At 44.2% G+C, this 23,897-nt stretch overlaps 1 protein-coding gene across 7 annotated transcripts in view; it reads right to left on the minus strand.

The window, feature by feature from the left end:
* Positions 1-716: 716 nt before the first annotated feature.
* Positions 717-23,897, minus strand: part of Phactr1 (phosphatase and actin regulator 1) — a 535,805-nt gene continuing 512,624 nt past the window's right edge. For all 7 annotated transcript variants that reach the window (XM_074082893.1, XM_074082891.1, XM_074082892.1 and 4 more), the window contains 5 exons: positions 15,676-15,731; positions 10,784-10,845; positions 5,909-6,049; positions 4,803-4,879; positions 717-3,957 (listed from right to left, as the gene is read on the minus strand). In XM_074082893.1, the coding sequence (XP_073938994.1) occupies positions 3,942-3,957; positions 4,803-4,879; positions 5,909-6,049; positions 10,784-10,845; positions 15,676-15,731 (352 nt within the window). In that variant the 3' untranslated portion in view covers positions 717-3,941. The remainder of the gene's footprint in view (positions 3,958-4,802; positions 4,880-5,908; positions 6,050-10,783; positions 10,846-15,675; positions 15,732-23,897) is intronic.

Genomic DNA, 23,897 nt, shown 5'->3' on the forward strand with positions numbered 1-23,897 from the left:
TTATGCAAAAAAGCTCTTTGCTTTACAGGACAAATACCCAGCCTTCTTAAGGAAATAGGAGCATGGTTGTCTGTCCATAGGGGATTGCCCCCTCCCATACCAAAATCTGTGATGCTCAGGTCCCTTAAGTATTTTCATATAATCTGCACACATCTCCCAATCCCTAATGCAATGTCAATGCCAGGTCAATAGTTATACTGTATTGTTTAGGGAATGACAAGGAAAAAGTCTGTACCTGTTCAGTACAGACATAATTTTATGAATTTTTCATCCATGGTTGGTTGACTCCACAGAAACGGAGTGGTGATTGTACTCATGAAGTTGCATGGGGCATGTGTTTGGGGTATGCATACCCTACTGCCATCCTGCTCCCTCAGGTGTCATGGCTGTAAGACTGATAGCTTTGAGTATGACCCTGAGTGATTTAACAAAGTGTTAATTTATGTTCGCTGTTCCCTGATTGTTCAAAGACAAAGAGTTGGCAGAACACTTTAGCTATTCTAAATGTTCAGAATGCCTGGGTATACTGAAGTCTTCAAGAGAGTTAACTGATGGGCAGCAATATTTCCTTTCCCCATGTTACCATGCAGGAGCCAGCCCTGTATCTGACTGGCATTTGGTGATTGGAAGACCTCCTTCTTCCCCCAACCCTTTCTCCAGCCCAACTATTTTTTGTGGTTCCTGTTGGTGGGTGATAAAACACACAGGAGTCAAGGTAGTTTTTCTTTTAGACTTTTTTTTGGTTTGTTTTAAAGAAACTGCATACATCATCAGAGACAAACAATAATTTAAATACCATGCAGTTTCTGTATGTACAAAACCTAGGCCATAGAGATCCAGTTTAATTTGTATTCTATGTACATCATCTTCCTCATACAGCCGTCATCTGTTAAGTTAGAACCCGGAAGAGTAGGGGATTGATGGTCACCACACGCACTCACTCCTATACAAAGACAAACTATGTACAGACACCGGGAAGCAACTGCAAAGAGCGACCAGCTTGGGGATTTACAGACAAATGGGAAGAGAGTCATTGAAGGTGACCTTTGCCCACTGGCTGTGCATGGGGACAGCCTGAAATTCCATTCATCAAAACAACACACCACAATTTTCATTCGGCAAATATCAACACATGTTCAGAAGCGGGAGAAAAATAAACTCAGAGCTTTTCATCACTTTTACTGTCACTTGTTTGGTTTCTCTAATCTGACAGAAAGGCTAAAGTTTTTAAAGTTTTACAGGGCTTTTGAGGATCTTTGGGGATGAAAGAATATGAAAGTCACCAGAAATCTGAAAAAGTGAGTAGGCCAAAGGCAGTGTCTTCTGTGATGAGGGTGGGGCTTGGGGCAAACTCTGACTTTGACAGGGAATTATGTGATTTGAAACATTTCACATTTTCCCTCTCCTGCTACTCCAAATGACAAATGCTCACCTGAACATGTCTACACTCAAACTGACTCTCAACCTGCAGCTTTTTCAGAAAAGGGGTGCATTTTAAGCTGTCTAGCCCACCTCTTCCCTATCCCATAACTAATGTCAAATCGTCATCTTGGAAAGTAGCAGAAATTCCTTCAGTTGTCATAATAATGTGGCAAAAAAGACATATGGAAAGATCTCTCTAAAGACTCAAGGTTTTTAGAAAGAGAGCACAGAGGCCCCGTCCTGCAGGCCACTGAGCTGGGTAAAGCCACTTAACATGGGCTTGTAATGGCTGACTCCAAAGGCAGGTGACCTTTCGGGAGCATAAGAGGTACACCCCGAATTCTAAGCCAGGGACTTCTGCCAAAGGGCGTCCTTTCTGTAGGAAGAGAAGTGGAAATTGTTCTGTTTCTTCCATGTGGAAAGTGGACTGCAGCCCTAGGGTGCTTTGGGACAACCTGGGCTGTGGGCTGGCTGTAGGGAGATGAGTTTGGGCCTTCTGTTCCCCGGGAATATGAAAGGCCCAAGAACCTGGCCAGCAGGGAAGCTGAGGGCCTTCGTGGGGGGGGGGGTCCAGTCAATGGGATGAGTTCCCTAGGGCTGGCTCCTAGTTGGGGAAGGCCCCACTGTCAGGCCAGGGCACCATATGCTGCCTGAAGCACAGCTGCTGGTTAGAGGAACTACAGACCTAGGTGTGGCCAGGCAGGCATCTTTGCCCTCCTGGAATAAGTGTCTGCCCTAGAAAAGTTCAACGAAAGAGCCCTGTCTTTCACCCTACCATTTACACATTCAAACGTCAGTAAGCCTTTCGGGAAGGCTGTGTTTACAGCCGTGCTAAAATCCCGACCACAATTTCCCTGAATACCTCTCCCTACTGCAGGAACTATTCAGATTTAACATTCAAATAATAATAAAAAGGCCTAGTGGGCAGAGGCGTGCTCACTCCCGGCGGCTCCAGGAGAGCAGTGGCTGGGGGCACTGCCTACAGAGCTGCCCTGAGCTCTCCCCCAAATCTGGCCATGGAGCCATTAAGGACTGCAGAAAATTTCCATGGCCTATAGTTGGGTGTTTTATCCTAAGAGTAATTTTCTCCCACTTGGCTTGTGGTGGGGACTTGACTCTTTTTGGGATGGCCAGGTTGGGCTGGCTGGCATCTTTGTAAATCCTGGGTGTGTGCGGTGGAGTGTAAGCCATCCCCAGGGAAGACTGGGGTAATTCTGAAACCAGGCACACCACAGGGGGCTCGGCAGGCCTGTGAGCTCTAAGAAAAACAAAAAAATGCTGCAGCAGGCCTCACTAGCATATGTGTTAGGTTTTGTGGATGTCCTTCCCTCACTGCACATCCAACCTATGGTGGTCCCTGTCAACAGAACTTGCCTTCCTGTAGTCCCAATTCATAGGACAGTTGGAGGCACATCTCCAGCCACCTAGCATCAGGAGAGAGGAAGGAGTCTCCCTGGGAAGGAAGGACAGAGAGGGGCTCTATGGGCAGGCATGGCTGGCCCATCCTGGACTCTGGACTTCTTTATAGAATGCTCAGTACAAAGAAAAGATAGTGGAAGGCCATGGAGAGATGCTGGAATTCCTGTCCCTTGGTGGCCTCCATCTTCCAGGAGGGGTTCTGTCCTCCATGCATTAGTCCCATCATCAGAAGCCATTAACTCCCAAGCCACATAAATGCAGGCCCTGGTGGGCAAAGGGCAGATGAAGAACCCTGGCCAGGCAGAGTTTCTGTCTCCAACAGGGCCCTCTGCTCACACACATGAACACCACGTGTGCAACGGTATTTGTGTGTATGGATCACCTGTGACACTGGGTTTTCTGAACATGGGTGGGTCCACTAGTGATAACGTTAACCCAGAGCCTCCTGGAAGGCATCTCAGTTCAGGTCCGGGGGTGGGGAGCAGGTGAGTTCTCAGCACCTGTTCCCACACCACAGTGTGCTCACTCAAGACCAATAGGCCACCACAGACTTCCTCAGAAAAGGGCTGAAGAGAAAGGACAGGGGTGACCAAGAAGTGTTCCCTCGCTATCAGCATTGCCTCCCAAGGGGGCCCCCAAAACAGATGCCACCTCTGGAGCCAGTACATTTTGAACAAGTCTAGAAGACCAACAGGATGTGACCTCCCACACTAAACCACTGCCTCCCGCTTCTTTGGACTTAGGCGACAGTCCCTTGTGAGGAAGGGGTTCACTGCAGACTAAACCAACACAGTGTCTGCCAGGCTGGGATGGAGAGGACGAGGTCCACACAGTTCTGCGCAGCCTTTAGTAGGGCCCTGCCAGGTGCCCATTCCAGTATCCGAAGTGGGGCCTGCAGTTCTGACCGAGGAGTGTCACCATCACGTTTTGCACATAGAATCTTGATTGTGTTTCCTTTTATTTTTCTTCTTCTTCTTCTTTTTAAAAAAAAGGCAGTTCAGAAGATTTACATCGTAATGGGGAAGTGAATAAATACCAGCACTTATGGTTCTTATAAATTTATGTTTTGAAGACAGCAGAGCACTTGAGCAATTCCACTGTTAAGGTCGGTGAAACCTAGGAAAGCAAATGACTTTAATCAAGACCAAGGTGTCAAATTCGGAACACAACCTCCTTTCCTCGGATGCCCCGATTGTTTGACAGTGATGGCCAGAGCCACTCCACACAGGAACACCCCAAGGACTTAAGTTCCACCAAATTCACCTCTGGTTTTGGGACAGGTTACTCCGGAGCTACTGGGAGCCAAACTAAGTGGCCTGGTGGTGCCCAGCCCATGCTGTGGGCCTGGATCCTGCAGCAAAGATAAAGGACCCAATCTTGTGTCTTTGAGTCCAGGATGAACGTAATTGGTATGTTCTGTGTCTCTAAATGTTCTAGAAGAATGAAGTCAGTGACCAACTAGCTACGTGACCTTAGGTAAGCCCCTGAATTTCTCTGTGCCTCAGTTCCCCAAATGACATCACAGAGGACTCTTTGGAAGAATGGTGTAGCACAACAAAAGTGAACCCATTCTGGAAGTTCCATGTGGTTTTGGGATTTTGCCCAGGGTAGGCCTCTGCTGACTAGATGTCAATTGGTAACAAGTTTTTATTAACAAGCTTAAGTTTTCTTAAAAACTCCCTTCAGGCTACCAATAGGTAGTCTGGTACTCATCAGCTCTTTCACTTGAATGAATGAAAGAAAGCAGATTTCAGAAGGTTGTTTTTTTGCCTGGGTCTTCAATATTTCCTGCTCGAGTTTCAGCAACTTAAACTGGAACTTCCTGGTGACTTTTCTTTCCATCTCTTCCCTTTGGTACCCATTAAATCACTTGATCCCCAACAGACAGAAGAGGATCATTTGGAAGTGAATACTGCTATTCGTTGGGGAGCACAAACAAGCAAAAATCCCTGGGCACTAACCTTGTTAAGTGTCTACTCAATTCGTGAACTTCCATTTCAGTGCTTTTAAACTCATTGAGCTCCTTCCGAATGGCGGCCTGGAATGAAGAATAGCGTCAGCGTGCAGAGGGAGAAGGGGGACCCCAGGGACTGGCTCCCTTTGTATTCCTGTTGCTTCCACAGAGGCGTACAAGTAGGGAAAATGAATTCTTTCACTGGGCAGGTAGATCATCTGAGATGTCCTTCGAACCTTCTAAGATTCTCCTTCCTAGGGGAAATCAAGGAGGATCTAGTACAGCAGATCCCTGTCCCATGGGACAAGAATGGCCAACACAGTGACTCTGGCTTCTTTCACTTTTGGAAGTCCCCTGCTGGCTGTTGGGGACACTGTCATTTACACAGAAGATCTGTGATAAGTATGGAGTCTCATGCTCTTGAACTGTACTAAGCCTAGAAAAGGCATATATGTTATATTGTCTTTCTGGGAACATTCTCCCATGCTGTGGTTAATGTGCCTGGAAGTTCATGTGTCATGGAACTTTAATTCCTAATGTCATGGTATTCAGAGGTAGTGGGGCCTTTATGAGGTGATGAGGTCATGATAGGCATTGATGCCTTTTTCAGGGGAATGAAAGGGTTATAGCAACAGTGGAATGCAATAAGGAGATCCTCACCCTTTGTTTTATCTCTGGTATGAACTCACTTCCCTTTCTGACTGCTGCCCTGTCATGAAGCAGCACAAAGCCCTCACCAGATGTGGCTGCCTGAACTTTGACTTTCTGGCCTCCAGAATTGTGAGCCTAAATACACTTTCCTTGCAAAATGCCAGTCTCAAGTATTCTGGAATAGTCCTGAAAATGGACCAGGACACTACCCTTCCTCCTCCATTAACCTGTCTTGTCCTTGTCCAAGTGGTGAAGAATATATTCAGTGACCTCCCTGCAGATCATCTTGAGCCCTTGGGAAAGGGACTGAACTACAGCACTATTTGGATGTGGCTCTGAGCACCCATCACAGAGATGGGCTGAAGCCTCCCTACTGGTCTTCTTACAGGCTCTCCAGCAGCAAGCGAGCACCCCCCCACACCGCCCCACAAGGCCCTCCCCACTCCTCGCCCTCCTATGTACTTTGTCGGCCGCGGTGAGGCGCGTCCATGGCTTGTCTGCCCTGCGGTCATAGTCCTGAGCGTCGGCCACCTCCACATAGTCACTGAAGCGGATGAGGATCTTCCTTTCCCGGAGTTCTTCCACCGTGGGTCTTTGACTGAGCTGTAGGAAGGGAGAGAGGGGCCAGTCAGTCAGAGCAGTTTAGGCCATAGGGTTCTGTCCCTGAACTTGCAGGCATGGAAAATGGGCTCCAGAAAAGCAATGGGTATGTCACACAGTGAGTGCAGAACAGGACCTGGCAGGGACCCAAGGCTCCCTACTTCTGGATCTGGACTTTTCCAGATTCTGGCAGCTTTATTATTCATTTTGATCCCTCCAGGACTGTATAGGTGACAGCCAGTTTGTCCCTTTCTTCATGACACTGCTGTGTCTTGGTCTTTATAGGAAGCTTGTGTTTCTGTTTGGCTGTGAGTGCCCATTGAGGATTTTTCTTTGTCTGTCCTTTACCCACCAGGTGGCAGGCACCTTATACTATGATTTTGTCTTATTTTGGACTAGTGAGTCCTTATCTATGTCTCAAATTTAGTGTACTCTGCAAGATGGATCTATAAACCAATATATATATATAATATAATGTATTAAAATACATTATATAAAATAAAATGTATTAAAATGCATTATATATGTGTGCATATATTAATGTGTGCATATACACATGTGTGTTTTAGACATTGAAGTGTATGTGCAAACAGCATGCAAACTCCAGGGTGTGCAGGGGTGGGAATATGTTGATTTATGAGTTTTCTACTGTTTTTTTTTTTTTATGAAGGTCAATAAGGTCACTTAAAAAATGTAGAGCTGAGTGAGGACAGAGCAAGGCCACATATGTGCCAAGGAAGACTTAGGTGGGGCCCTCTGGATGGCTCTGCAAGGAAGTACTGCAGGAATAAGCAATGAAACCACCTTCACTTAGCCATTTCCCATGTTTCCCGCAGTACCTTCCTGTCCTAACAACACAAGGGTGACATTTCTATTCTCTTTCCTTGTCACAGGTTTATTTCTTCTGGAGCAATGTTGCTCCCTTTAGGGTGCTGTCAATTCATGTTCAGTCAATATTATTTAAAGACAATTTTTTGTCCAAGCCCTAGACAATGTTTAATGCTTCATAAAACAAGCAGATAAACACAGTGAGTCCAAACTACTCTGGCTGTTTTGACTGTCAGGCAGCTGCCTGACACCTTTGGCTGCAGCTGGAATGTTTCAACCTACTGTCACACTGGCAGAGAGCACAATGAGATGGCTTGCTGCTAAAAAACAGAGCATGTTTCATACAATGACAGGACTGAGACAGGACTGCGGCTCCAGGGATCACAGTCTGGTGACTGTGGATACACCCGCTGCCTAGACTGCATGTGGCTCCATCCCCCAAATGGTTCCAATTTATCCTGTGGCAGCCATGGAATCAGTGCTGGTCTGTCCTGGGGACCCACAGGTTTCCTAGGCTGTGTGGCTGGGGTCACCATAAACAAAAATGATGGTCATCCTGGCACCAAAATGTGCACTCCAAAATGTTGAAAGCAGGGAGAACTTGTACTATAACTAAAGTAAATATAAAACATTTAGTATTTGTCATGTTACCCTAGATAAATAGACTTCTACTCCATTTTTCTATTTTTTCCTTTTTTTTTCGGTGCTGGGGACCAAACTCAGGGCCTTACACTTGCCAGGCAAGTACTCTTCCACTGAGCTAAATCCCCAACCCCTAGACTTCTACTCCAAATCCCTAGTTTGTGTTCCTTAGGACCAGCTGGGTTCACCCCTGAGTACTGGACAAACAATATTGTTTTCTACGTGTGCTAGCACTTTTGAATTTATCTTCCTAGAAGTCACGACTGGATTTTACAAATAGCGTGTGTATGGTCGAGTATGGAGGGCACAGAAGACTCTGTAAGCTCTGCGGGCAGAGACTGTTTTTCATGCCTGAATCCCAAAGAACCTTAGATGCCACCATTCCAAATCAGGAAGGTACTGTACCCAAGTACTGGGGGGAATGAGTGGGGACAAAGATGGCTGGTACCTTTAGGTTCTCAGGTGAAGTGTGGACCCTAATGCTAACAAGCAGTTACTCAAGTCTCCATCGAGAGTGTGGGATTGTCCCCTATGTAGAGCTAGGCAGGGCTCAGAAGATGCATCTAGCCTGTGGCTGGTGGCAGCTTTGGGATATTTGGAACCTGAAGTCCTTCCTTGGGTGCTGAAGAAATAATCTTTGTGGCCAAAGTCAGGTTTTCTGGAAGATGATGGGCTGGAAAAAGGGGTAGCAGTGACTAGTAGCATTTATATCAATCTATGGCAGCAATAATACGTGCAACTAAATACTCAAAAGAGAGCAAATTAATGAGATCCAGATCCTACTAGTATACAACATGAAACCAAGTGCATTTCTTTCCTTTCTTCCTTCCCTCCTTCCATCCACCCACCCATGCATGCATCCCTCCTTCCAGCTAGATTTGCTTCCTTCCTTCCTTTCCTTCTTTTTATTTCTTTTGTGGTATTAGGAATCGAACCCAGGACCTTGTACATTGTAGGTAAGTACTCCACTATTGAGCAACATCCCCAGTCCTCCTTTCTTGCTTGCTTTTTTTTGAGGGAGGAGGCAGGCATTTTTTAAGCATTAATTTTTAGATTATTCTAAATTTGGCTGAATAAACTGACTGGTCTATTGCTATCAGAATCAGCCATTGAGTTTTCTTATTCTCACTACTACATTAAAGTTCACTGCATTGAGGAAATCCTTGGGCTGAGAATCAGTAAGTGAAAAGCAGCCACAATCCCTGGCAGGCAGGTCTTGGTGTGATAAAGAGAAAAGAACTTGCCCTGAACTAGAACATAATAGGAATTTGCTTCCTGCTGGCAGGCCCCACAGCTCTGAGGACACAAACAGATTTGTGGCTGCTTCCCTATTTCCCCAATCTCCCTCACAGACACATTTCTTTCAGCCAGTCCCAGGGGAGGGCAAATGCTGGAATTACTAGGCAATTTCCCCAGGGAAAGGAAGAAGAGGAGACTGGGGGAAAGAGGCAATTATCTTATCTGTGAAATCTAGGGGCTGTTTAGGGTTAAGCCTAGGGGATATGGTGTAGGAAGCAAAGCTCTTCTGTTCCGTGCGAAAGTATGCAATTATAGTCAAGTTTCTTTCTGCAAGAGCTATCATCTGTTTAAGAGATAAGAACTGAACAGATGTCTAAGTAATTTTCTATGACTATCTTTTATCAAGCAATCTGAAAGTTTTGAGAACTTGGGGGTTCCAGCAATCAATTTCAATAAACTTGATGAAATTTGATTTAAACATTTTTCTAAATATCAAGACCTTTCTGTATCTGAAATGAGAGGTTCACAATTATCTCTTTTCCATACTTCTGTTATTTCAAGGACAGGCTTAGAACAAGACAATGTTGTCTCCCATCCTTCCCACTACTGCCAATCTCAGGAATAAATTCACCGTGTGTCCAAAGACTGGGTGGTCCTAATGATGTAGTGGGTCAGACCTTAATTGGGGTCTGATTCAATCAATCAGAGCAGTTCAAATGAGGTCATTTAGCTATTATTCTAGTCTGTCCCCTTCTCCCCCCACCCCCCCAAGTGACACCAGCCAGTCACCTGACCGTTCAGGCCCTTGTTTGTCTTCTTTCAGTTAGGCTGGCATTTGCCTGTCACTGATGTTTAGGATGCTTTTAGCGAGACAAAGTTTTGAGAAATAAATATCGCTTCCTTAAGTGTTATGATATTTCAGGACCTTTGCATAAGATTTCTAGGGAGAAAAATCCACAAATAAACCTTTTTGAAATTAGTTTTAATGAGTCTCTTCGCCATCTTTAAGATCTGAGGATCTTTCCCTTGAGATGGTCACTGTAAGAGGCTGGTTGAAAACATTCAAGTCAGACAGAAGATAGTGTCATTTCGTGTCATCCATTAATTAAACTTTTCAACATTATCCAAGAATAGCTTCAAGTGTATTATTCAAGTTTATTATTCAAGAGGCCGCTTGTGTTGCATGAGATCCCGTGGACTACACGGCATCACCACATCGTCTATGTTGGGGTTTAAAAATATATCAGCAGGCCAGTTGATGACTTTTATCTAAGTGCTTTCCACACACCTTTATTAAATTTACCAGTAGTTCTGGCATCTTTCTACCATTTAGCATAATAAAGTCAAATAGTCCTTAAGTACTAGCAAGTAATAGATAGTATCAGGCGAGGAAAGGAAAATTCACAAACAGCTGTGTTATAGTTAACTACTACTAAATCATCGTCATCATCGTCATTGTCATCACCAGTATTATTATTAGCCTTTTTGAGACAAGGTGTCACTATGTTGCCAGGCTGGCCTAGAACTTGCTGTATAGCCCAGGTTATCCTGGAACTTTTTTTTTTTTTTTTTTTTTTTGTGGTACTGGGGCTTCAACTCAAGGCCCTTTTTTGTGATGGGTTTTGCAAGATAGGGTCTCATGAACTATTTGCCAGGCTGGCTTTGAACCTTGATCTTCCTGATCTCTGCCTCCTGAGTAGCTAGGTGACTAGCTAGGATAATAGGCATTAGCCACCTGCGCCTGGCTGGAATTCTTGATCTTCCTGCCTCATTTCCCAAGTGCTGAAACTCTATAGGTGTGAACCACCATGCCTGGCTGAACTATTTATTTTGATAATGAATTTCTGATGGACTGATGGAGTTATAATTTGGGGGGGGGGTGGCATTAGAATTAAACCCAGGGCTTTGTACATGCTAAGCATGTGCTCTACCACTGAGCTCCAAATTGGCCACTGAGGCCAAGAAAGGCCAAGGTGGAGTGAGCAGTCCACTCTCTCCTGCCCCAGCTCTTGGCATGAACGTTCTCACCTTTCGGGTTAGCCGCCTTTTGATCTCCCGTTTCTCCTCTTGTTCTTCTTGTTCATTCCGAGCTGAAAGAAATATGGAAGATGCTTTTGATTTCATTACACAGTGGGTGCATCCTGTGAGCCTCAGCAGGCTCTGGTCGAGACTTTCCAGGCCTCTCTCCTGCCTTTGGGGCTGCTTCCCAAACTACCTGGGTTGTTTCAAATTGATGGTGAGCAAGTTGACCTTTTCATTTTATTTTCTTTATGTCATAAAGGATTTGGGACCCAGGCAGAGGTGCTGGTTTGAGAAATGTGGTTACAAAGCAAGGAGGTTAAGTTTGAAAAGAATGGCAGCCTTGTCAGAGGTGGGAATTTGGGGTGAAGAGAGGCTTACTTCTTTAGACCAGGTATGGTCCTCACTCCTACCTCCCTGAGCCTCCCTAAGACCAAAGAGGCTCATTGTGATGTGGCCCTGGTGTCTGGCGTGCTATGGGGTGGAACAGAAGTCTGGCATCCACCTGCTGTGGCACAAAACAGGGTCAAACAGGAAACATGAGGCTGACTGCACCGAGAGGAATTTCAAAATGCTCACCTTTCACAAGCCCTGATTCCATTAATTCTTTGAATCTTCCAAGATGTCCACAGAACACAGGTCAGAGTGTGGGATACAATTGCCTGCATTTAGACTGGTAAGCAGTGTCTTAGGAGCAGACTACAGAGTCTAAGCCTTCTTCTTAGCTTAATATGTGGGTGACTTACTCAACAGTGGTTTAAACAGCAGTAGGTAAGAGGGTCTGGGAAAGGGAGTAGAGACTTGAGGGCAAAGAATTTGGGTCCATTTCTCCCCATAAGCTAACTGAATGACCTTTGGCACAGCATTTCCCTCTGGACTAGGAAGGATTCCTTGATATATAGGGAAACAAATACATTAATTCTGCTTCATCTGACTTGAAAAAAAAAAAAATCCATGGAAGCCAACAGCATCCCAGAGATCTATGATTCTCATTCATTGGGTATCTAATGGCATTGATGAAAGGAAACCACAAGTTGGTTTTGGTACAGGGTGCACTGAGATTGCCCAGGATTGTTTCTCATTTTACATTCATGGTTGTGAAGTTACATTTCCACAACTTAATTAGTTTGCTGGGTTGGTGACACTTAAAATTTGGGTCTAGCCTCCTAATAGTCTTAGGTCTTTAAAAAAAGGAAATTCCTGTGCTTAGAAATGGGGTTGGGGACTGTGTGATAAAGGGTCCCATCTTCCCCTTCTTGCTATCCCTGGAAGGCAGCTACCATAACCACAGCCACCTCCTGCTGAGGGTGACAATATCTTCTACTGGAACAAATGGTGGGAGCTCAGAGCAGGACTTGGAGTGACATCCCCAGGGGCACGATTTTCATCTCTGATGGTCTGTGGGAATCAGGACCTTGTAAGGGCTGCACAAGAAATGCCCATCCTGCTGTGGGACAGAGTGCCTGAATCCTCTACCATGAGAGCTGCTTTCTTTGGATTTTATGATCCTGTCTCCCTCCCAGGTCTTCTTTAAAGATACAAATTTCCCTAGATGAACACCCATTCAACTAGTCAGCCATTAATAGCTTAGTGAATTAACCTATCAGAGACAAACTGGGAGGCAGACAGCCAAGACCCAGAAGAGGAGAGGCCAAGAGTGATATTTATAAAAATGAATATATCTCTAGGATAAAAGTCTGTGAATCCAGTCAGCCATTAATGCTATAGTATGTATCAATCTACTAGAGAATCAATTGAGAGGCAGACAGCAAGGACTGGGAGGGAGAGCCCAGTCAGTAACATTAGCAGGTGGAAGAAAGGATGGAAGGTAGTCTAGTAGTACAGCCTGGAGGCCACTCACAGGCACTGGGTTAAAATGTACAAACTGTCCAGGCTACTACTCTTGGTTTACAAATGAAGAGATGAAAGTCCCAAGAAGTGAGTAGCCACACCCGTCATGGCTAATTAGTTACACAAATCATTCAGCCCTCTGCCTTTTCCTGCTGTCACATTTTGTTAAGAGCTGGCTCTCCTTCTTATTACTAGGGACTGGCAGCACTCCTGACCTGATAGGTCCCGTCTGAGCCATGGAAGTGGGCATTCTGTGCCAGAGGAGCTTTCCTCTCCTACATGGTTTCTTTGGTCCCTCTGCGAGGTGGGGCCACAAGCTACCACCTATGGAATCTATCTTTAGTTCAAAGCCATTTACAAACCCAGTGTTGTGAATTCTCAGGCAGAGGGTGCCAAGACAACCCCATTAGGCACCTGGGAAGAGGTCAGGAAAGGACCATGATGTCATCATTACAGGGGCCACTGTCAGAGTGTGTTCATTATGTGCTCAGATGTGCATGGGGTCTCATTGGCTGCTGAAGAAAGCAACACCTACTTACAGGGCCAGGGAGGGTGGGGCTGCAAACCAAAGCCAGCCTCTCCAAGCTTGACCTTAAGCCAGGATGTCTCCATACTACCCTCCACACCTGCCCCAGACCAAGTAATTCCTCTAGTGATTTAAAGCCCAGAAAATAAGTTTTAGAACAAATTGGTTTTGGATGATTTTGAATACCACTAGTCATGTCTTGTTTAACAATCAAAGTAGATCAATTAATACATTTAAAAAAGAGAAAAAACAAAGCTCTGGAATGCAGGAAAATGCATTCATCTCTGAAAAGACCTGAAACTGGGAAATGATCAACTTGTTTGAATTTGATCAAGCAGTTCTTTAATGTGTGGTTATTTGATCAAGATGAAAGGGAATCGGGAAGAGAACAAAATCATGGGAACAACTGTAAAAACAGCCCCTAAACACCCTAAATTTACTAGACACAAGTAAGTAGCAGTAAAAACCCAATGCCAGGGATCTGCCTGGGAGCTCCTGGGATCTGGGCAAACAGCTGGGTGCTGATGCCCTTGTGGAGCCAGATGTGTGTGTGTGGGGATGGTTTGGACCTTTCCATAAGCCTCGACTCTTCTGAGATAAGCACTGTTTCTTAAACAGTCTGCAGAGTTTTGCAGCCTCTTAGAGCTCAGATGTCAGATCAGAGGACAGGTTCAGCTGAATCCCATGATTAAGTTGTACAGAGATTTCTCAGAGGACAGTAGACCCGCATTAGCTACATGCATGGGGCAGGCTGAAGAGGAAGCAGATTGGTTCTGGTTATAGATTTTAGGAGTCAAGTTTCACCTTTCTGTTTTTCTTTCTTTCCAACAATGGAAAGTTATAATGGATTGGGTGTGAGACTGGAGCACAAGGGAGACATCATGCAGACTAATGCTTCCCCAGTGATGGTGATCTAAGGAAAAGTTTTATTTAGCATAGTTACTGGTTAGCATAGTAAGCTTAGAAACTTTTAAGGACATTCATTGGCTAGAAAAGTTACACACTCAATTCCTAGAGTGATCTAAGGAAAAGTTTTATTTAGCATAGTTACTGGTTAGCATAGTAAGCTTAGAAACTTTTAAGAACATTCATTGGTTAGAAAAGTTACACACTCAATTCCTAGAGTGATCTAAGGAAAAGTTTTATTTAGCATAGTTACTGGTTAGCATAGTAAGCTTAGAAACTTTTAAGAACATTCATTGGTTAGAAAAGTTACACACTCAATTCCTAGAGCTCTAGGAGCTGATGAGGCATCTTGGGTAATCCTGAAAACAGCCTGCACTGAGCCCAGGAGGTAGAGGTGGCCCTGGTGAAGGGAGTCAAGGATGCTGAGGCAGACAAACAAAAACTAGATGGGTGCCTCTGCTCAGCCTTTCAGGCAAAAAGTCAGCACCCTCCCTCAGCAAACCATTAATGCTGACTAAGTCACAAGACCATTAGGAAGACAGAAAAGTATATAAACAAGAACATTTTAGATTTGTTTCAGTGGAAATACCCAGCCACCTGAAGCCAGGTGTCACATGGTTGACTGGTGTGTGTGTGTGTGTGTGTGTGTGTGTGTGTGTGTGTGTGTGTGTGTACTCTGTATACTCTGTGTAGTACATTTCTCTTTTTGGAGAGAAATTCGAAGGGCATTTGTAGGCTAGCTAAGCAAGGATCATGAGTTAAACTAAAAATATTTTGACTACGTTGAGAAAAGTGTTGGTGAGAATGGTAGCAATGATCTAGTAGATATGAACAGAGTAGTTTGGTTTTTAAAAATTATTTAATATTGCCAAACTGAGGTATACTGGTATCTATGAAAAGACTGATTTCTTTTATGATTTTGTATTCTTTTCTTTAATATTTCCTTAAAGAACCAAATGCATAGTCTCTGTCCAAATTCAAGTGTACTCTGTGTCCTGACCCAAACAAGGGACTCATTCACTTTTTCTGTCCACAGACTCATGACAGCCGGTTTTTCCTGACTGTCACACAGGCACCCCACTGGCCAGCTGAATGCTCAGAGACCAACAGGAAGTATTTTCACTTGAAAATCTTCTCTGACTGTCAAATTAGAGTTCAGAAGGGCTGCAGAAGTTTTTATCAACAGCAGCCAGAGCTGCAACAGAAAGTTGTGTTTTCTAGTCCCCAGTTTCAAATGGCCATTTCCCTCATTTTTGCAATCAAACCCCCATTCACCATTTTTGGCTGAATTTTTGCCAAAATTGGCAAAAATTGGTTTACAGGTGGCCCTAACTTTCCTCCAAACTATTTCATAGTAAGTTCTCTCAGTCTGGTATTTCAGCTTCTTTGAATTTACAACTCACTCCAGGGAAGGTTCTGTGCGCAGAACCAACAAAGGGGAAGCAGGTGGGATAAAACTCACCCCTTCTAATGAGGAGGTCACCTCTGGTGTTCCAACCCACAGGGATGAAGCCTTAATGGCAGGAGGGGTTTCCAATCCTTCCTCACAGGCCCCTACCATTCAATAATAACAAAGCTGTCCCATGCACCTGTGGTCACCCTGGGCTTAGTCACTTACGTTTCAGAATGTTCCTCTGCTCCAATTCCTCTGCAGTTGGCCTCTGGCTCAGTCGCCTACGGAAAAAATCCAGAAAAAGTTTTTGGACCATATCACATCCTCCTTGGGTAGTTAATCTCCTTGGTCCTTGTAAACACACGAGGCAGAGTCAGTGGCTGAAGTCGTTGTTCCATCCCGTGTCTGAAAGACTGACTTGCCACTAACGCCTTTTCAGTTCCTCAATTTCAACCCCAGGAAGGGCTCCCTGCGTCATGTCACGCAGAGCTGCCCTGCCGCCTGCCTTCCTCAGCTGCCCCTCCCCAGCCCTGTTCCTCCAGTGCCCCCAGGCCAGAGGACTGAAACTTAGCCGGGACTCTCCTCTTCACAGAAGTCCCTTTCTTTCCTTGTGGCCTCTTCACTGTAGGACCATGGCCTCTTGCCTTTCTCCCCTGCCTTGAGGCTAGAGCTTGCCTCCTGCCACATTTGTGCAGACTCAGAACAGAGGCTCGAAGTCCAAGGGACATGCAAGAGGACATCTGTCTGCTCAGAACAATGGCTGCTCTTCTTCTTGTCTCCACCAGAGCCTTACTAGACACGGACTGACAAATGAAAAGGCACAGAAATGACATTCCTGTTACTGGGCACATCATTTAGCCAAAGTGAGTGAGACCTCATAGCAAGGGCAATGAGCTTGTGGTGAGGCAATGAGGAGAGGCGGGGAGAGACAGTGGGAGGCAGGTAGTGACAGAAGTAGTCAGAGAATAGGAATGGCCTCCTCGGGGAGAACTACATACTTGTACACCTGTGTACATTTCCAGCAATGACAGATAACCCAACACAGTGGGCCTGAGCAGAAACAGAGACAACGGAAGTTTTGAAGTTGTTGGTAATTATTAAACCACCCTGAATTATGCAGCGTTCCTGCATCGCCCATCAGAATGTGGCTTAAGTGAGATGAAAATGTTGTGGAAGGGATTTTAGCTTCTCAGAGGCTTCCACTAGGATCTGAGGGGTAGAGAGGAGTGTTCTCCTAAGTTGAGAAGTTGTAGTCTCTCCAGATATCAGAAAGTATACTTGGCAAGTTTACGTTGAAGTAGGCTAGACAGGCCCAGGAGAAAGAAGAGGCATGGTGGGGAGAGGCTGATGCACTCACAGAGCTGTATGATAGCAGGGCATCTCGTGACTGCTAACACAGCAAAAAACAAGACCAGTCAGAACTGCCTAGGACCAACATGGCCGCCTAAGAGGACTGCTAACTGCCCTTTGCTTCATTAGAATGGGAGCCTCATATCACTAGCCTTGCAGAATTAGCTGGTCCCATCATGCCTCTGATGCTATGATACACACACAACCCCATATAAGGACAGAAAATAGGAGTAAACTGTATTCAGGGATCCCCCCATTCCTGGAATTCCCTGCTTAAACTCATGAATAGTCTTCTCTTCCATTAAAGTTTGCCCATAAGATGCTATCCAAAATCCCCGGTGATGTGACTCTTCCAAAGCCCACATTTCCACTGGAGTGTTTACCTCCATTCTGTAATAAAATTTCCTCCCAATTTCTTATTGTGTCTCATTTCTGAATTCTCTCTCTGATGGTGACAAGGACATAGAAATACTGGAAAAGGTCATGATTTGGCTTATTTCTAAGACCTCCTCAGCCTTCATCCAACAGTATCAGGGATATGAAGAGAAATACTGAGTGTGAAAAAGTTGTCAGAAACAAAATGGAGTCACTTTAGTCAAACTCTAACAATAAATAAATTAAATAAAGCTGGGACATTTGGAAGGAGATTCTGTCAGAATCATAACCTTACACAAAGGCCACTGCAATCGTACACAGAAAACCATTCAGTGAGGAATCTGCCAGCAGCTGTCTGTTCACTCAGACCAGTGCTACTCTTCTTATCCTTGTAGCCAAGGTTTATTGTTTTAAAATATCTTATGTAATCATTTTGCCTTTAGAAACTTTCCCTGGCTTTAATCTCCTTGAATGCTTATAGTTTACTATTGGCACCTACATCCTATTGCAATACTCTGCTACACCCAAATATCATTATTCTTTGGAGAAGTTCTTTCTGATTGTTACTTAGTTTATGGAGTCTCCAAGCATAACTATTTTAAGTTCAACACTTGTGATTTGTAAAATCTGTAACTGTACATTTGTAAAATCTGAAACTATTGGAAATTGTATTCCAAAGTGTTTTTAAGTTTATAAGAATATTTTCACATTTATTATGTGAAATAATTTTTCACATTTATTATGTTTTCTCTTCAAAACATTCCTGTGGCATAATAGGAAATATATTTGGTCATTGTCCCTGGTTTCTATCACAGAGCATCTAGAATCCTTGGAATTTGCCAAGTGACAGGACTGCCTTTCATTATTATTTTTACTGATTCTCTTTTAGTCACACCTGGGTTATGCTTAGGAGGTGAGCTAGGGTGAGGCCTCTGAATAGTCTCAGAATTTGATGGTCGCCAGAAAGGCCAAGGGGGGGGCAAATGTGAAGATTTCAGCAGTACCCATCAACCTCCTGGGAGGGTGGGGCTAGAGGTTAAACTTTCTGAAAAATTTTGAACAATGACATTTGATGTGCTTCCAGGATGCTGGACACTGGAAGTGTTGGGAGAGCGATGTGCCCAGAGAGTGAAAGCTCTGTCCTCCTGCCCTCCCCCCAAACCTAAGCTGGTCAGAAGAATAGGTGACAACCTACTACTTGCAACTGGCATCTGAAGTGGGAGCAGTATTGTGGGATTGAGCCCTTAACCTGTGGGATGTGACAGTGTCAGAATGGAATTGAATTACAGGACACTTTAGTGGTGTCCACTGAGGAACTGCTTGGTGTGTGTGGAGAAACCCACACATCTGCCCACAGAGGTGTGCTGTGTTGAGTGTGAGAGAGTAGAAAGAAAACATTGTTTTTCTTTTACAATCCCATTAAGGCATTCTTTATCCACATAGACGAGGGCCAGCTGTGGTCTGGAAAGTCACAATGTAGATAGCATTCTCATACTGCAGGAGGAAACTAGAGACTACACAGTCTAGCAAGTTGGTGTCATAGGTCCGGAATGCAGTTCATTGAGTGTTTGGAATTCTCTGCTTAAATGCATTCTCACCTGTCAATTTATTCTCCCTAAGAACACTTGCTTCTTTTGGAGGAATGCCCAGACCCTTTGTGGGATGGTTTGGGAATACTCAGGCTTTCAATTAAGCAAGCCAGGGTGTTGGGAGGGGTATATTCTGAACAAGCCATTGAGACCTAAGTGGAGCTCAAGTCTTAGAGGTCAGGTCTATGTTTGAGGTCTTCCATGAGAAGCATCTCCAGAATGTTCGCTCACTGGTTTTGCTGAACAGCTCATCTATTCCTTTATCAGACACATCGCCTGGTTCGGTGCTGGACTTTTTGTTTTATTTCATGGTCATGTTTGGAGAACATATAACAACGAGTGCGTGAACTATAACCAGAGAAAACTCTATTAACGAGGTTGCCTTTCAGTTAAACATACACCATTTCAAATGACGCTCTCTATTTTTCATTTCTCTTAACAGGGTTTAAGAACACCAAGGCTAGTCATGATATTAAAGTATAGCTAAGCCCTTCAGAAGGGCATGTGCTATAATGAGTTGTTTGAAAAGGAGATTCCATAGGAAAATGATATGGTGGCATTGGACTGATAAAGCACTAAGTAGCTCAGGAGTTGGGGGGATTGGGACCCAGTCCTGGCTCTTCTGAAACTACTTGCCTTGGACAAAGTAAATTCTACTAGGCCTATGTTCTTTTCTCTGCAAGTAGTAAATAATAATTTAATAAGCTAATGCTGGTTTAATGCATGGTTCCAAACACTGAAGGTTTGTTAATTCATTAAATCTCTATCTTGAGACCTTATCATAGCTACAAAGTCCTCTTTAGCATGTGAAGTGAGGTGTTCATGGATGTGGGGATTAGGACGTGGACTTGTCAGGGGGGTGGCACTCTTTCCCACTGCCACAGTACCTTCCTAGTCAGAAGTTGCAAACCGATGTTAGGTGTATTGGTTTTCACTTTCCAGGTCTCCGGCTTGCTTAGAGCTGACAGTTTTTGAGGCAGAACACCTTTAGATGGGGCATGTGCATTGCAACTAATGCAGCCTCCAGTACTCACTCAAATAATTCACATTGGGTGTACTTACATTTCACCTGCTTTTCTCCTTTCCCAGCATTCCTGCTCTCCACCAGGCTTCTGAGTTTGAGACAGCTGGATGACATCATCAAGTCATAAGAACTTTAAGTATTGTTCTCCTAAGTCTGTCACACCAACAGGGCCCTGCTAAGGGCCAGCCATGGCTTTAGGAAGAGCACAGCCCAGAGGTGCACAGCAGTGACCAGATGTGCATGTTAAAGTCAGATGGACAACCTCCAAGGAGCTGGAATGTATTGAAGAATTCTCAGAACAGTAAGCGAGATGGATATGATTCAGACTTCCACCACATTCCCAGGCAGCATCTTGGGTTGGCCATGCAGAGCTGGACCAGGCTGACAGGCTCAGGAGCAGGTGGACGTGGGACTGGGCTCTGGGTGAAGTATATGGGAACTGGCACATTTGTCCTGGTTCTGTCTTGACTCGAGTTCCTGGACACCTCCACTCTCAGGTCTCTGGAATTATGTCAGCACACTTGCTCTGTCTCATTCCTATCTAAACTTGTCCTAGAAGTGAGTGATATGTATTTTGTGCCCCTGTATCACAGGAGAAAATTTCCAGGACCCTCAGTGGATGCCTGAAACCACAGAGAAAGCACTGCAACACTGCTTTTTCTTACGCATCACTATGAAAAGCTAACGTAAAAATGAGGCACAGTATGAGTTAACAATAACTACTAATAAATTAGAACAATGGTAAAAATGTACTGCAGGTTATATGAATGCGGTCTCTTTTTCTCTCTTAAAAGACCTTATTGTACTACATAGTCAGCCTGTTTTATTATTGGATTTATTATATTTGGTTTGGACCTGGTAAATTCCCCCATGTATCACACAGTTCCGTGGATGTGGAGAAGCTCTCGTCAGCTCTATGTTATTGTCAGTTTTGTTTAAATTGTTGTATGTTGAGTGCTTCCCTGTCCTTCATTTTGTGACAGTCTGCCTCCCCAAAAGCAAATGGTGCCCCAAAAGCAAGAAAAAAGTGAATGTGCTTACCTGAAGTAGTAAAGTGAAAGTTTAATATTTGTTGAAAGGTGGCATGTCTTTAGAAGTAGGACTGTGTTATGGGAAAAATGAAGCAAGCACCCATAGTACAGCACTGAGCTCTGTGCATCCAGAGCACGCATGGGTTTCCTTAGCAGTGGTCTCTTCGGATCCATGATACTAAGAGTCTCCTGTGCAGTGTTTTTGGACCATATTTGATTGAGGTAACTGGAACTGTATAAAGTGAAGCCATGGAAGAAGGGAGGTGCGGCAACTCCAAAGCTTCACAGCTGAGATGCCTTCCAAATGTATCTTCTGCTGGTAGATTTAGTTCGGTATCCCATTTAGATTAAGATTAAATTAAAAAAGAAATGTCCTGACTCTATACCTAGATATTTATATACTAGGTGGCAAGGGAAAATTTCAGAGTTAAACTTTTACATAAAGTGAATTATTCAAAAGTAAACGCTTTATGTGCTTTCAAGTGATCTTAAATAGCTTTGCTATTATACATATGACCCTGGTTTATAAAATAACTCTAAGCAGCAAAATTGTTTCCACACATCAAATGATTTCTTCATGGACCACGGCTAAATGATTGCCCATTTACCATGAACTGAAAAATCGCCGGGTTCCTGCTTAAATGACACATGCCATCAGTTGCCATACGTGAGTCTTCTATTTTTAAAATTTAAGAGTGGGTCTTGCCTTTTCTCAATCTGAAAAATGCTATCTATAAGAAACAATCAAATAAACTGAAGCTAGGCTTTTTTCCATAAAAAGATTACGAAAACAAAAACAAAACACCAAACAAATGGCCCTTCAATTTTAGCCTTGGAAAAAGGAGACAGCTAGAGGGTGTGGTGGCAAGACGCTTTAACTACATGCAGAGCAGGGAGGTCTGTCTTCGCACATCACAGCATCTCCCCAGAGAGGTGACAAAACCCTGTAGGTTTAGCTGGTCTGACTTCTAGAGGATTAGTCTGCTGCATAAAGCTAATGAGTCTTCTGCAGGCTGCAGAACACCAAGGTCACAGCTTTCATTAGCATTTACAACCATTTATTATTTCAAGAGCCCTGATTTTAAAGTCTGGATCTCTGAAGCTCGGCTTGCATTTCAGGAGAAGATAAAGCAGAGTTAATTGGTTTTCTGCATCTTAGCAGTGGAGGGGGATAACCAAGTTGTCAGTCAGATGGAAAGAGGAACATTACTGAAGGAGATGAAAGATGTAGGGTTCTCCCCCTCCTAAGACAGGAAGGACATGGTTTTCTAACAGTACTTACACAGGTATCTGTTATAACAAAATACCTGAGGCTGTGTACTTTATAATGAAAGGGGCTTATTTAGCTCACAGTTTTGGAGCTGGAAGTCCAAGATTGGATGGCCCAATGGTTCGCCCTCTGGCAAGGGCCTCATGATAATGGGGAATGACATCAGAATGGTGACAGCACATGCAAAACAGATCGTGAATAGGAAGCCAGAGAGATTCAAGGGTCAGGCTTGTTCTTTTTGTAACAACTCATTTTTGCAGAAACTAACTGGGATCCCACTTAATGGCACTGATTCCTTCTAAAGACTGTGCCCCAATAACTTAATTACTTTCCACCAAGCCCCATTCTTAAAGGATCCACCACCTTCCAACACCGCCATACTAGGGACCAAGCTTCCTGCATGTGAACCTTTGGGGAACACGTTCGAGTCATATTCAGAACATGGCAGTGGGGAGTCTGAGCAAGTGAAGATGGGCATGGAAGGATCAGGGGAAAAAGGAGAAGCACTGTCTGCCATCCCTTCACTCTCCTGGAACTTTCCAGAGAGCCTGTGTCCCATGAGGTTGGAGGCATTTCCATCTGGCTCAGTCACCACTGCTTTCCCAGTCTTTAAGAGGGCTTGGAAAACATAATAGGTGCTCTTTTAGTAACTATTTAACCCAATGTCCCCATGCTCCTTGATGATCTCATCAATACTCATGACTTCAACTACTGTCAATATGTTAAGGACTTCAAAATCAAGCCTCTGGTCATGCTCTGAGTTCTTGACACCTTTTCCCAATGCCTTCTTAGCCTCCTACAGGCCATAAAACTTAAATGGTCCCAAGTAGATTAATTCATCTCCTTCTCCTTTAGACAGATGCTTCTCTAAGTAATTTTGCATCCCACCCCTAGTGAATTGCCCAAGCCAGGAACTAACCTCACTGATCTTCACCTTCAATGGCTGCTTTTGTTTGTTTGCTGTTGCTATAACTAAATGCTGCAGACCAGGTAATTTAGTTCATGGTTCTGAAGCATTGCACCAACATCTGCTCAGCATCTGGTGACAATTTCTTGCTGGGTCATGGCATATGTGGTAAGCATCATATGGTGACACGACAGAGCAAGCTGCTAATGTGGGTCTCTCTTTCTCCTTTTATAAAACCATTAATGCTATCATGGTGGCCCTACCTCCATGACATAGTCTAATCCTAATTATCTCTCAAAGACCCTATGTGCTACTAGCATGTGACTTTAGAGTTTTAGTTTCAACATGAGTTTTGGAGGGGCTAAACATGCAGACTACAGAACAGACAATTGGATACCAAACCCTCTATCCAAACTATCTCCCACTACCAATACCTTGGAAGAGCAGGCCACTAGCACCTCTACTGACTGCTGTCAGTTTATCCACACCAGTCCTCCTCAGTCCAGGCAGAATGGTCCTTCGAAAGGGACAAATCTAATCACACAACTCCCTACTTGAAAATTACCCATGCTTTTCCAGTGCCCACAGGATAGTCAACATACTCAATGATCTATAAGATTCTTCTTGATCTGGCCACTTGCCAAGAATCCCCCAATTCTCTTTTTTCATAAACATCTCTTCTTAGTTCTTTCCAGATCTGCATGCCCTTCCTTATAGCTATAACATTCTTTCCTTTCTCTTTGTTTAGGTAATTAACAGTAATTCCTAAGATTGCAGCTTAAATATTAAATAGCATTCCTTACATTCACTAACCTCTTGGGTAAGGTGCCTCTACAGTGTCCAGCACCTCCTGTACCATGGTGCTTGTTATTGCCTGCCTTGTCCACTGGACCCCAAGGTT

Source organism: Castor canadensis, chromosome 8, assembly GCF_047511655.1.
Source record: "Castor canadensis chromosome 8, mCasCan1.hap1v2, whole genome shotgun sequence".
NCBI classification, from domain to species: Eukaryota; Metazoa; Chordata; class Mammalia; order Rodentia; family Castoridae; genus Castor; species Castor canadensis.